Source organism: Acipenser ruthenus, chromosome 8 (genome assembly GCF_902713425.1).
Source record: "Acipenser ruthenus chromosome 8, fAciRut3.2 maternal haplotype, whole genome shotgun sequence".
NCBI classification, from domain to species: Eukaryota; Metazoa; Chordata; class Actinopteri; order Acipenseriformes; family Acipenseridae; genus Acipenser; species Acipenser ruthenus.
This window is the reverse complement of record NC_081196.1, coordinates 36,060,265-36,074,336: the sequence shown is the minus strand read 5'-3', so window position 1 is coordinate 36,074,336 and position 14,072 is coordinate 36,060,265. Positions and strand designations below refer to the sequence as shown.

At 35.3% G+C, this 14,072-nt stretch overlaps 1 protein-coding gene across 10 annotated transcripts in view; it reads left to right on the top strand.

Moving 5' to 3' along the window:
• Nucleotides 1-14,072, top strand: part of LOC117407249 (dystrophin-like) — an 809,654-nt gene that overhangs the window by 357,165 nt on the left and 438,417 nt on the right. For all 10 annotated transcript variants that reach the window (XM_059028873.1, XM_059028880.1, XM_059028876.1 and 7 more), the window contains 3 exons: nt 415-585; nt 5,972-6,094; nt 10,324-10,461. In XM_059028873.1, coding sequence (XP_058884856.1) covers nt 415-585; nt 5,972-6,094; nt 10,324-10,461 — 432 coding nt within the window. The remainder of the gene's footprint in view (nt 1-414; nt 586-5,971; nt 6,095-10,323; nt 10,462-14,072) is intronic.

Sequence of the window (14,072 nt, the reverse complement as noted above, 5' to 3'; positions counted from 1 at the left end):
AAAAACACCCTTATTGATTTTATAAAACATTTGAAGTTGATACTGCTTATTGGATCAACATCGAATTTGAAAATGTGTCTTTTTAAAAAAAAAAAAAAGGGGGGGGGGGTCTTTTTCATCTCTGGACCAATATAGCAAATGAGAGTAAAGTGTAATTCGTTCAGATTTACCCACAGTATATTTGCATTTTTAGGCAAGGGTTTTTAATGGAGTTTTTGAGATTCTAGAATTAATGCAATGTATGTCATATTGAACAAGACTGTACAACAGGGAAAAATACATGTTTATACTCAAACAACCACTTTGAAAAAAACATTTGTGTAGATTAAACATGCCTTCTAAACGATGAACACCAGTATTCCACAGCCAGCAGGAGTACACAACTAACCCTAATCTCACGTTGATTGGTTCCAGAGTTTGAAGGCTGAGTTGAGTGATAGTCGTACGAAGGTGGAGGCAGTGCGTGACCAGGCCGAGGACCTCATTAAGAACCGTGGAGATCACTGCAGAGAAGTCATAGAGCCCACGCTGACAGAGCTTAATCAGCGATTTGAGGCTTTATCATGCAGGATAAAGACTGGGAAGGTAGGAGCTTCTGCTTGTCATGCAGATTCACTTCTTGAATATGAGGTGGCTGTGAGGATTTTCTGTTCATCACAATTCTTACAATTACACATACAAGCTTTTCATTCTGACCGTGGTTTCATGACTGCACGTGCTGGTTACTTGCTCGAGGCACACAAGGGTTTTCCAGTGAACCATTTCCATGGGATACACTGCAGCCTACAGCTGCTGGCAATGCCTTAGAGTAAAATCAAGGCTTCCGGCCAGAAATAGATTTTGTGATTTAACAATTTGACTGCCTTATGTTGTTTGATAAAAAGGCTTGATTACTGTCTAAATCCCCAAATGATTAGGGTATATAAATTACATTTTTGCACCTTCATTTTGCTAGCTTCATTACTTAAAGTGTCAGTACTGTTCTGTTCGCCTGAGTTACTGGCACTTCCCCTAATTGGCAAGTCAATATTAGGGTTATATTAAAGGGGTAATTATAGATAAGATTTGAATGTAAAAGAATCTAAAAAATCAATGTAGTTACCTTGATTAATGGTATTTGAGAAATAGAAACAGGTTTATTGGACACTACAATGGGGAAGGAAAAAACAAACAAACAAAAAAACCAAGGTATTATTGGTTTAGTAAAAACAGAAATAAGTAAATTGAGATAATCTGTTTTGTCCAGTAAAAATATGGATTTTTAATGTCAGCATGAACAAATACAGTTTATTGTTTCAACAGGCTTGAAAAATCAATCATCATTTTACAGTTACAATAGATCGGCATAGTTGGGTTAATAGTAGATATATTGATCCTCAGATTAAGTTCCTGAACCATTGCATTTATCTGTCCGTCTGTATGTTTGTCTGTCTATCTATCTACATATCAATCTATTTATCTGTATCTATCTATCATTCAAGCAAATTGCAATGTTAAAAACAAAGATTGTACTGCATTTCACACAGCTTAATATCAATCATTCCTATGTCACATTTTCTGTACATGTATTGGCATGGCAAATGGATCTTGTGTTGTTAAAATTGATATTATCATATTAATAATCCTGGCTGCGCACCCTGACAAAGCGATCATCTTTCTTGAAGCCCTGAATTTCATTTCACACTTTTTGTGGCAGCTCGACCTGCTTCATCATTATACAGTACTGCAGAGTGGAACTAAAGTGAAACAACAGCATCATTTTCAGGAATTATGTGTAAATGCAGGGTAATACATCGACATGAATACAGCAGTGCAGTTCAGGGTTTTCTGAGTTGAATTTCTCATTATTTACACAGTAGAAAAAGGGAAGCATAGCCTAATGGTTAGAGCTGAGGACTAGGAGACAGGGGATATTGGTTTCCAATGTCAGCCAACTATACCATTGTTTACATTGGTCTTAAAGTTCTTAGATGCTACTCCTTATTAAAAAAAAAAAAAACAGTTTTTAAAATACCATTGTGATACTAGCATTATAATAATAGTATATTCCCATAAACCTTAGTATAACCATAAGCAGATCACAGCAGCAGATCACAGCAGTACCACATATTGTTTTTGGCACATATGTTTAGGAAATTAAAATTCACGGTACTTTTTCAAGAAATGCATGAATGACAATAAAAAAAAAAAAAAAAAAAATACATTTCACAGATTGTCACGGAAGTGCCATTTTATTTAAAAAAAAAAAAAAAAAAGTTTCTATTGTAAGTTGCCTAAAATTAATTGCGCATCAAAGAAAATCACAGAGGTTGAAACATTTTAACATTTAGTGGTAGCTACTGAGTCAACATTTACATTGTAACGTTTAAAACAATCTTTTAAAATGTAACAGACAAGGGTCATTTAGATGTGTTGGCTGAAAAAAGTAACAAGCAGACAAAACTGATTAAAACAAAACAAGTTTGAATGACATATTCGGCAACATTGATGAGTTTTGTAAACGTTTAAAACTTAGGCTATGTTCATACAGTAATTAAACGGACTGTGTTGTATAGCGTTATGCTGACTTTGAAAAACAAAATGTTAAAAACAGGGTTAAGTGCAAGTGATAAAACCGAAACTGTGTTTTTCTTACACACACTAAATTATATGACGTTTTAAAACCACATAACATCGTGCTACTTGAGCGAATCAACCTATACAAAATAATCTTAAGAACAGGAAAAACAGGAAGAAATCATATGCGACTTTTTATCCATCTCGCATGCTGAGCACACACGTACACAAAATAATTATCCGGCCTGTGAGCAGAAAACTAGTTATTTGTTCCAACTCTCATTAGTTTCAACACTCATGGTTTGTCTTTGTGGTGTAAAAACCTGTCCATATGCGGAAACTGCTCGTTCTGCATCCACAGAGTTTGGTGGAATTGACAAAAAGCAGCGTGCAATTTTTGCCATGTTTGGGAATCTGATTTCAGACCTCACCCAGAAAGACTCAATTTCATCTCTACAGCTTGTGAAATCAGGGATTGCATCTAGTGGCAAAGATGTGACTTCCAAGACTGACACCATGATAAATATAAGATCTATTATAGTCGTAGTTTTATTATTGTTGCAGACATTTCTATGTAGTTGTCGATGGTTTCTACATGATAAAAGCTGGTGGAGAGTGATGTAAAAAAAAAAAAAAAAGTTTTTCACGGTAGGCAGTCAAATACTGTGAAATCGTGAATTTTCCGTGGTCCTACATATGTTACACTGTGGTGGTCCTGGTAATATAGCACACAGGTAGTCATTTTGAATCATGAAAATGCAGATGGTTACTAATGTTTGTTGGTTCATACTCTTGTGATATCAAAGGTATGTCGAAACAGGAAAATTTTACCACTGTGGTAAAATTATCTCAATGGCTAATGTTAATGCAGTTATCCTTGGGCTACCATTGTCACATAGTACTGAACCATTGTCATCATAGTACTAGTGCATTGCCATTGTAGATCTTTAGGCCTAGCCTGTACTTGGACAGAAACTACAATGCATATGCTACAGGCACTCTCCTTGTAGGCCAGAATTCAACCAACAGCTCAGGGTGGTATTAGAGGGCACTGGGAAGTCAAATTCTGCAAATAGAACTTTAGCATCTTCATAGACACATCATAACAGGAGACAATTACATCCAGAAGAAATAGTGATAACTTAAAAAAAAACACAGTACACTGAAGCTTAATAAAATTAAAATATTCTGGGATCAGATATTTTTTAACACGTAAAATGCATTACAAGAAACATGTTTGCATGCAGAAAGTAATAGTATGTAATGTATCATTTTATGCAGTTACTGCAGTCCTGACCTCTTTGTGGTGGTCCGTGATACCCAATTACAAACGAATAAATTGCAGAGAAATTGCATCATGCAATTTTTCTGCAGCTTCATTTGAAAACGTAATCTGGTGTTCTACATTACTGCCCTTCCCAAACCCCATTTAAAAAAAGATATATATTTTAGGCGAGCATCTTGTTTATCAGTTAGTATTTACACTGCAACAAGCATTTTACCATGGGGCTGGAAAGCCATTCCTCTGAAAATGAAATACAAAATACAGGTATGTGTCCAATATTTTTTTTAGACTATTTATAGTGCAATAATGTTTCCAGTCACCTTATGTAAATAAAGGTGATAATTGAGTTTTGTGTTTTTTTTTTCCTCAAGGTCCTTTCTTTGTAAATAATTAATAACATTAATAATACATAACTAAGACTTTCTAGAATGTTTCTTCAAAGGTATGGATGTGTTATGAAATACATTAATACATTTAGAAACAGTCAATGAAGATTTTATAAATAAATGATTTCAGTACGCTTTCATAATCTATGTTTTTTCCAGTTGAATATGTTCTGTTACTATTGCCTGGATTATTGTTACTGTAGATATAGTCAGTTCCTCATTCCACTCAGAAATGGACTGACTTCTAATTATTATTATTATTAGTTTATTTAACAGACACCTTTATCCCAGGCGACTTACAGAGACTAGGGTGTCTGAACTATGCATCAGCTGCAGTTACATACAACTACGTTTCACCTGAAAAACGGAGCACAAGGAGCTTAAGTGGCTTGCTCAGGGTCACACAATGAGTCAGTGGCTGAGGTGGGATTTGAACCGGGGACCTCCTGGTTACAAGCCCTTTTCTTTAACCACTGGACCACACAGCCTCCCTGAACTAAAGAATCCAATATCTTGTTGGCCAGATCCAACTCTGAACAAAACTAAACAAATCTTATCAATGAGATCTCAACTGTCAATTGTATCAAAACCTTTTTGAAATCTTTTAATACAATATTCTGAATATAAAAAACATGTTGCACATTTGACAAAGAATAGCATAATCTGAGAATGTTTTGTTGTTCAGCATTTCAGTGTCTGTTTTTGAGGTACTTATTAAGTAGGGCCTTTGGAAAATTCTGTTCAGTCAAGCACACTTTCTTTACTCCAGAGCAGGAAGCATTCCTCAAGTGGGTATGAAATTAGGCCCCTTAACAAACACAACCACATTAATCATTTGTTATTTTTATCCCTTAATAAAGTCTGAGGTCATTTTTAATACTGTAAATACTGCTCATATCAATACATCAATTTTCTCACGGGGTGCATAAAAAAGGAAATTAGCGCCTCAGTAATACAGGAAAAAAGAAAAGTCAGACAAATGCTCTGTAAAAAGATACCAGAGAAACACTGGCTTGAGTCAGTCTCATAATTAAATATTCTTGGATTATGAAAAAAGAAAAATAGTTGCAAGTACATAATGGAAACCGATTGCTATATCCTATCCTATTAATTATATCTCTGTGTATAATTTTAGTCAAGAGATTTGATACAGTCTTATTTGCGTGCTGCTTTAATTGTTGTATCTATGTAAACACTGACTGAACAACCGCGCCTGCAGCAATAGATATGAATCGACATATTTTTCTGTAAAGACATTTCTATAATGTTGCACACTCCCTTTTATTGAAGCCTCACTCAGGATCCACATTCAGTTTTGAAATGAATGGGAACTATTTTCTAGCATAGTCTCTTAAATTCTGAATTGAAAAAACAACCAGCTAAAGGAATGTATTTACACTGATTGTTTAAAATCAAAGAAAAAAGCTTAAAGAAGGTTTACCGAAAGTATCAGTGAAATCTATTTTTTCTAAAAGACCCGGTTGCTAAGGTGAAGAACAAAGACAGACTTTAGTAGGAATAGAGGGAGTTTAGGTGGCCAGTTAGAATTCCAGAATTTTTTGGTCTATGAAGAATAAAAGCATTATCATGTGACATAAAGCAAGGATGTAACTGCCAGCATTGCTAGTATTGCTATTATATGTAGTATTTATTTATTTATTTGGAAATTTGTATATTTTAACATAGTAGCAGTAGCAGTTGTAGTATTATTAATGTTTTTTTTTTTTCATTTTATTCTTTGCAGGCCTCTGTTTCCTCCAGAGAAGTGGAGCAATATCACGCAGATGCACAGAAATGGCTTGAACAGCTGGAGGCAGAGGTTAAGCAAGGAGAGAACCTGAAAGAAGAGGATTTTCAGAAAGATGCGGTAAATGATCTGTGTCTGCGGGTGTCTTTCAAAACAGCCAGAAAGAAAAACAAAACAATTTAAACCAAAAAAAAAATAAAAATCTTCTCTCTATTATGGCCCCGAAATAGTATTTCTCAAATCCCCTTGTCTTCACTAGCACATAAAGTCATGAGTGTGACCTGTTACCAGATTCTGACAGTTTCTCTTTCTTGGGAAGCCCAGCAGTCAACCCAGTTACCCCTTTGTTTTCAATAGAAACCACAGAAACAAGCGCCTCATATGGTGCCTGCCCTTTAAGTGTCTGTTCAGTCAGGAATGTTTTGAAACAGGAAGCCTGGTGCTGAAGGTCGATCTACTTGGTGATTTGTTATTCTTATATATAATTAGCTAGTAGCTGTGGCTCTACCAAGAATAACATGTTTACACTTCACAGGACTGCTTCAGTCCCCAATGATCTATTTTATAAAAGCAAGGGTATAATACATATAAATGAAAGTCAAGAATGATTTAGCATTTACAGCGTAAAGCCTGAACACACTAATGGCAGTAAAGTGGCCCTTACAAACCATTACCTGCTCTCAAAGTGAAAAATAGATTTACAGAGCATACAGTACATTAAGCTCTTATATGATTTTTGGTTTTGTATATAGGAGACAAAGCATTGATTTGTAATAGTTTTACCAATGTGGTGCAGTGGAGACCACAAAGAGTATGGTCAGACACCAATTAAAACTAGATGGTAACTTTACAAGTAAAGTTGTGAGGCTTGCTTTATTGGGAAAGTGGTCAAAGTAGCTGATTTGTGTCAAAAGTCACATTGTTTACTAATTGTCTCATGCTTAGAATGTGCTATAATTTTAAATTTCTGTAAGTTCTATGACAGTTAATTCAACAGTGGGAAGTTACTTAAACAGCTGTACCTCTTGATTGGTAGACGCCATTCTTGTTTTGATTTCATATTTGAATAGCTGAGAAGTAAAGGAAGATTTCATTTGCTGTAAGTCGTTGTCTAACTTGTTGGGAAAGTGGTCAAAATGGCAGTTATTTCTAAAAGTTCACAGAAAACGTAGTTGGTGCGGTTACTAAAACAGGTGTACCTCTTGATTGGTAAAAGTTATTTCTGTTTTGATTTCATATTTGAATAGCAGAGAAGTAGATGAAGATGTCATACCCACTAAGTTTTTGTCTAGCTTGTTGGGAAAGTGGTCAAGATTTCAATTGTTTATAAAAAGTTTGAGAAAATGTAGTTGATGCGGTTGCTAAAACAGCTGTACCTCTTGATTGGTAAAAGTTATTTCTGTTTTGATTTCAGATTTGAATAGCAGAGAAGTAGAGGAAGATTCCTTATGCTATAACTTTGTCTTACTTGTTGGGAAAGTGGTCAAAGTAGCTGTTTTGTATCAAAAGTTACATCGTTTACAGTAAATAGAATGTTGCAAGTGGGAGTTTTTAAACAATGGGGAGCTTTAGAATGTTAAAAAAAGTCCCATTAAAGTGAATGAAGATGGACAAAAAAAGGACAAAAAGCTTAATAGTTTAAAAAGTATAAAATATATCAAAAAGCTGTATACAAGCACACTATTCCTGACCAGTCTACACGTTTTAAAGTTTGAACGGTGTTTCTAGCTTAAACGCTGTAAGAGGAGTAGCGTGCCAAAGAAGAAGAAGAAGAAGAAGAAGAAGAAGTATGTCGAAGATTTAAAGTGGGGACTCTTGCTTCGCAAGCCCCACTAATTAGTAAAAAAATGTTTTACCCCAAAAGGATAAAAAAAACATAAAACACATTTACCACTATATATGCTGGCTTTTTGCTAAACTATTTTAAAGATTTAAAAACACCAATACAAGTATTTAAATGACAATCATTAAAACTGGTGGTATACTGCCTGTATAATTAGTATACGTTCTGCAGGAAGCAGTTTCTTTCATAAACATAAAGATGGAATCACATTTTATCAATGTTAGGAAATGAAAGGAACAGATCATTTTTTTCATACAATTTAATTAGTGGAGTTGTTGCCTGTTCTCTAAGTGAGTGTCACATTTATTTGTTTTGGCTTTTATAGTAACGTTTTTGCATTTGAATAACTTTGCAAATCACTTATTTGCTACGACGACTTCACTGTTCAAAGTAATATTACTTCTTGACAGGCTTGGGTACTTAAATACATTTAATTATTGGTCAAATCCAAAATCTAATATGTGGGATAAAGTGGATCTGTGATCTAATTTACGGTGACAAGAACAAATACTCTGCATAAATAAGAAACAAACACAGAAAAAATACAAACTAGAATGTTTTATTTTTTGTCAGATACCAGTTTAGCAATATGGTCAAAATAAATTCGTTTGTTATCTGTAGTTCCATTCCTAGTACAAAATGTAACCGTTACCTAATGGGTAATGGTTACATTTCTATTTCAGGGAACCAGAGTTATGATAATAACCTAACGTTTATCATCTTTAAGGATCTAAGGGCTTGATTCACCTACCAGTGGTACAACTGGAGTTAAGGTGTGCTATTATCACTGCTGTAATTCAAGAACGTTCTAATGGTGTTTTTTCTGTGGCATTTGATCAGTTCTCGTGAATAATTACCTTCAAATAAATTGACATGTGTAATAACTCCAGTAAACACATTCAGTAGTTTGTATTTAAAAAGCCTTTGCTTCAACTAAAATGGCCCAAAATAGGGACACATTTTAATATTCATGTTCTAATATAAGTTTGCTAAACGAGTTTTCTTTCGAGTTGTATTTCTGTTAGTTTCAAGCAACAGCAATGTGAAATGTATTATTACATGTTGTGTATAATTTTCTGTGACTAATCATTTGTTAAGTGAGATTAAAAATGTTAGGGACGGTGAAAAAGTACGTCTGCGGTATCAGCACTCAAACAATCCCTGATTTAGTTAAAGTGATTACAATTTCACACTACAATTAATACTTTTATAGTTGGACTACCTGTATAATAAAACAGAGAGTGAGTGAAAGCTGGACCAAGATAAAACTGCCCGGACAGGGCAATAATGCAAACTTTCTTAAACGATGCCACACAATTACTCCTCTCTATAGTCTACATATTAAAAATAATTATTATATTAATTGTCATATATTTAATACATTTAAATGCTACTGGACTAAGACAGAACGTCTCGGATGGGGCACTGAAATCTCGTATAACAATAATTACTTTTAAAATATAGAGTAATCGTGTGGTATAGTTTTCAAGACATTTCGCATTGTTTTAGTGCCCTCTCCTTACTGTTTTGTCTTGGTCTGGCTTTTAAGCACTCCCATTAAACCTTATGTGCTGCTACGGCTGAAATTCTTGCTCTCTGATGTCTTCTATATAACCAAAGAATGGCAGACGTCTCCTGTGTATAAGAATGGGGTTAATGCCGAAGTTTTTAAAACTGACCTCTCCTGGTTTTGATAACATTCCATTGAGAAGGTGCTAACAAGTGTCTTGCACCTTCGTGGTTTGCACAGATTAACACAGGAACACCCAAAATGTGTTCACAAAGTGCTATTAAGAAAATGTGTTAATAGCACTAACTCAAGCACACAGACTGACCTTTGTGGGTTAGATCATTTTCTTAAGAAGGATATTAGCAGTGATATTAAGTCAGAAATGGTAGTAATGGCAACAAAACAAGTTTATGAATCGGGCCTTAAATCTCTAAAGGGTCCCTGAGTGGCTCACCTGGGGAGCGCAGATTCACGCCCTGGCGGTGCAGAGTTACTGTTCTTAGCTGGGGTTTCCACAGGGAGCGTTGCATTGGTTTTGTTGCTCCCATGTGTTAGGGAAGCATTGTGCTGCAGTGCCCCCTACTGACCAGGTGCCTGGTGCACTCAACGAGGACACCTGCAGGCTGGCTCTCGTCCTGCAGAATCTAAATCTTACAGGTGACATTCCATATAGTAGTTATTGAAGGCAGTTTAATCATATTCTATTGTACAGAACTTTGGAGTTTGTCTGGGTCGTGTGAAATATAACCCTGCAAATCTGATGAGCATTTTAATTGTACATGCCCTCTCTTAGCAAACCAACTTTTATCTGAAACCCAGAAACTGAATGGAAAAAACCCTCCCTTATGTAACAACTTCACATGGAAAGACCTGGCACTAATTATCATGACAGTTAGTGTTAGTAAAATCTCTGCATTCATTATTGTTCATGCCAATAATGTAAGCAGGATGCATTAACTAAATCCTTTGTTTTTGTGTGTGCTGTTTCCTCTGTAGGGAGATGCAGAGGAAGGGGCAGTGAAAGAGCTTTTGCAGAAAGGAGAGAACCTACAGCAGCGAGTTCCAGATGAGAGGAAACGAGAGGAGATCAGAATAAAACAACACCTGTTAAATTCTAAATATGACACTGTCAAGGTATTATCGCTGTGTCTATAAATGGCATTAACATATACTGTATATTTTTTAACGTCCTGTGCATTTCTGGAAAGCTGTAAATGAATTATGAATTATGATCTGGTTAATTCTGTTAGGAATTGGAAGTGTAAGCTGGATGAATGCTAAGCCTGCAACTTCATGAGCTGAGAGTCAAGTCTCTGAGCATGTCTTCCGATTGAAAGGGATGGTGTCTGTAGGACTGCAGCACTTGTATTTATTGCTTTTTTAGATTATATATATATATATATATATATATATATATATATATATATATATATATATATATATATATATATATATATATATATTTATATAGATATATATATCTATATATATATATATATATATATATATATATATATATATTAGGACCTGTACTTCATACTATGGTGGAACACCACAATTTGCTCTGATCACAGCCTTGGCATAACATTGCGTCATACACATTGTGAGTAACTGGTGCAGAGAGGTAGGAAGAGGATGTTGGTGACAAATGTGTCATTGAAGTTCAACTATGTGTTTGTGTGTATGTGTGTGTATATCTATCTATCTATATAGATAGATAGATAGATAGATAGATGCATACATACAGTTGTAATCAAAAGTTTCATACCCCAATGGAAATTGATAATTTCTAGAGATTTCTCGAAAATGATGAAGTTTAGGAAAAATCTTTTGTAGCAAGTTTTGCTTTTGTGGATGAGGAAGAAAATTTAAAAGAAATCGTTTACAATTATTTATTTAACCAATTTTTTTGCAAAACTCCAAAAATGCTAATTCAAAAGTATTCATACCCTTGATAGTATTGTCTACAAGGTGCTAGAAATCTCAATATGATAATGCATGACTTAATTCTAGAAAAGTTTAGAAAATGTTGGATTGTAGGTGAACATTCTTAGAGAGTATAAAAGGGTTAGGCATAAGATGATTCCTGTCATTACCAATAAGTCAATATGGGAAAAAGTAAAGAGCTATCTGAAGGCAGAAAATTATTTATTGTCATAAAGCTGGAGAAGGATACAAGAAGATTTCCAAGCATTTGAGTATCCTAATTTCAACTACTGTTTCTATTATAAAGAGGTACAAGACTCATGGTACTGTCACAATGCTCCCTCTGTCTGGAAGAAAGAAGGTTCTTTCACCAAGACCAAGAAGAAGAATTGTGAGGAAGGTTAATAACAGTTCGAGATTGACTGCCAAAGATATTCAAAGTGAATTGGTTGCAAGTGGGACTGAGGTTTCCATTTCAAGCATAGGTCAAGTATTGCATGGTGAAGGAAAAAGCCACTCTTAGGAAAACGTCACAAGGACAAATCGCTTAAAGTTTGCACAATGGCATTTGAATGATGGATATGAGTTCTGGTCAAAGGTTTTGTGGAGTGATGATATCAGAATTGAGTTATTTGGTCACTCTGATAGTCGTTACGTTTGGAGAAAGTCTGGTGAGGAGTACAAAGAAAAGAACACCATACCTACTGTCAAGCATGGAGGTGGTAATATCCTTCTATAGGTCTGTTTTTCCTCTAATGGCACAGGAAATTTAGTTCCAATACATGGTAAAATGGATTCCATAGCATACCAAAAGATATTGGCCAATCATCTGAAACCCTCCGCTACAAAACGTGGTTTAAAGTGCAACTGGATGTTCCAACACAACAACGATCCAAAGCACACATCAAAATCTACTTCAGAATGGTTAAAGAAGAAGAAAATGAAGGTTCTGGAATCGCCAAGTCAACATCCTGTGTGAAGATATTGTTTCTAAAACCTTTTGATACAAAAGATCCAAATCAGAAAGAAATAGATGAAACCAAGTGTTATAACTTTTCCTTTGAACACAAGCTTTTAAGGCAGTTGCTAGGTAACACGTACACCTATACATGTCATTCTCTAATCAGTTTTAAAAATGCATCTGTCCTTATACCCAGGCAATCCATGACATACAATATTGGAACAGGACACCTCTCTTTCAGTGTCTGTGATTTGTATTTAAGCTGGGATTTCAACTTATATTCAAAACACATCCCGAATTAGCGCTTTGGATTGTGGTTTCTTATCTGATTGCTTTCAAAAATTGTTCTTATTTCACAATCACAATCACTCCAGAGCTTTCCCCATAGACCAGTCAAAATCCTCTGCTTTGCATCAGTATGAAAACTGGCATCCCACTAGCCACTGAACAATCAAGACTTAGGCACCACAAAACAGAAATCCTATCTTACTGAGATACCTACCTTTCCTAAAAAAGGAAATCACTTACTTCAGAGACTTGTAAGGACTGCATAGTATTTATCTGAGCTTCCATTCTGGTGTTAGATGTTTGAATATATTTAGTTTTTGCTGCCAGTGTAAGTCTTTGTTACCAAGGAGATTTTTTTTTTGTCTTTGGGGCCTTAACTCCCAATGCAGTCCTAGTGCTGTTGCTGTCTCAATCACTGCCACATCTTGACATGTATTTCAGCTTCATAATCCTACTATCACAATCTGCCACTTTATTATAGCTGGACAGCCGCTGTTCATAGAGATGAAAGAGCAGCTCGATATTATCCCAATGCAGATAACCAAGAAAAGTCAAACTCGCAGTTCTTTTGTGTAGGTGAAAAAAAAAAGAAATAACCTTTGTATATTCTGCATTTCATCTTTCATCAGCTATCATCTTCATGGCATATTTCATAGGCTAAGTAAGGGTTCAAAATTAATGCAAGGCCACTGCTTTTTCTTCAATTATAATAGAATAGCATGCAGACCTTTGATATTGAGCAGGCTACGTATAAAAAGAGAGATTGAGTGTTTTTCACAAGGACTTGATAGGTGTATTCAACTTGGGTTGATACATGATAGCACAGCATACTCTCTGTGAACATTATTATTATTATTATTATTATTATTATTATTAGTAGTAGTAGTAGTAGTAGTAGTAGTAGTCGTAGTAGTAGTAGTCGTAGTCATAGTAGTCGTAGTCAGATTCAAGCGAGCTTCTATAATAAAATATACAGAGCTGCACAAGGACAACCAGAACGTAGATTCTCATTCAGGGGTTCCGGAGCCAGTGCCCCCTCACTTTTTGACAAAAGAAACTTGTCCACAGTGGAAAACAGGCACATGTATACAGGCCAAGACTTTTGAGAGAGGATACGTCACCTCGTTCAGAGGCAGACAGACAGACAGGCTTTCAGTGTGCAGAGCCTTTGCTTTTGCTGTGAGATCACTTTTTTTTCAGCGCGAGAAATAGACTACTTTTAAAACGGGAAATATACAGTGAACTTGGATAATTAAATGGAAAAAGTAACACTTTAGAAGACGATAATGTAAATCTTAATTTCACCGCCACCAAAAAATAAAATAAAACAAGGCAGCATATTAAATGTATTTCCACAGCAAAGCAAAAACACTGACAACTTTAAATGCAGTGGCTTTGATAAGCGTACACAAAGATAAACATGTTTATAGCAAAGAATGTTAAGCCAGTTAAGCCGACTTTGGGTGTGACAGCGAATGTTTCTACAGTCGTCATCTTGTAACACTGTAGAAGACAGCTGAAACATTTGTTACCATGTAATATTGTGTCAGAAGCAGTAGTAGTCATAGTA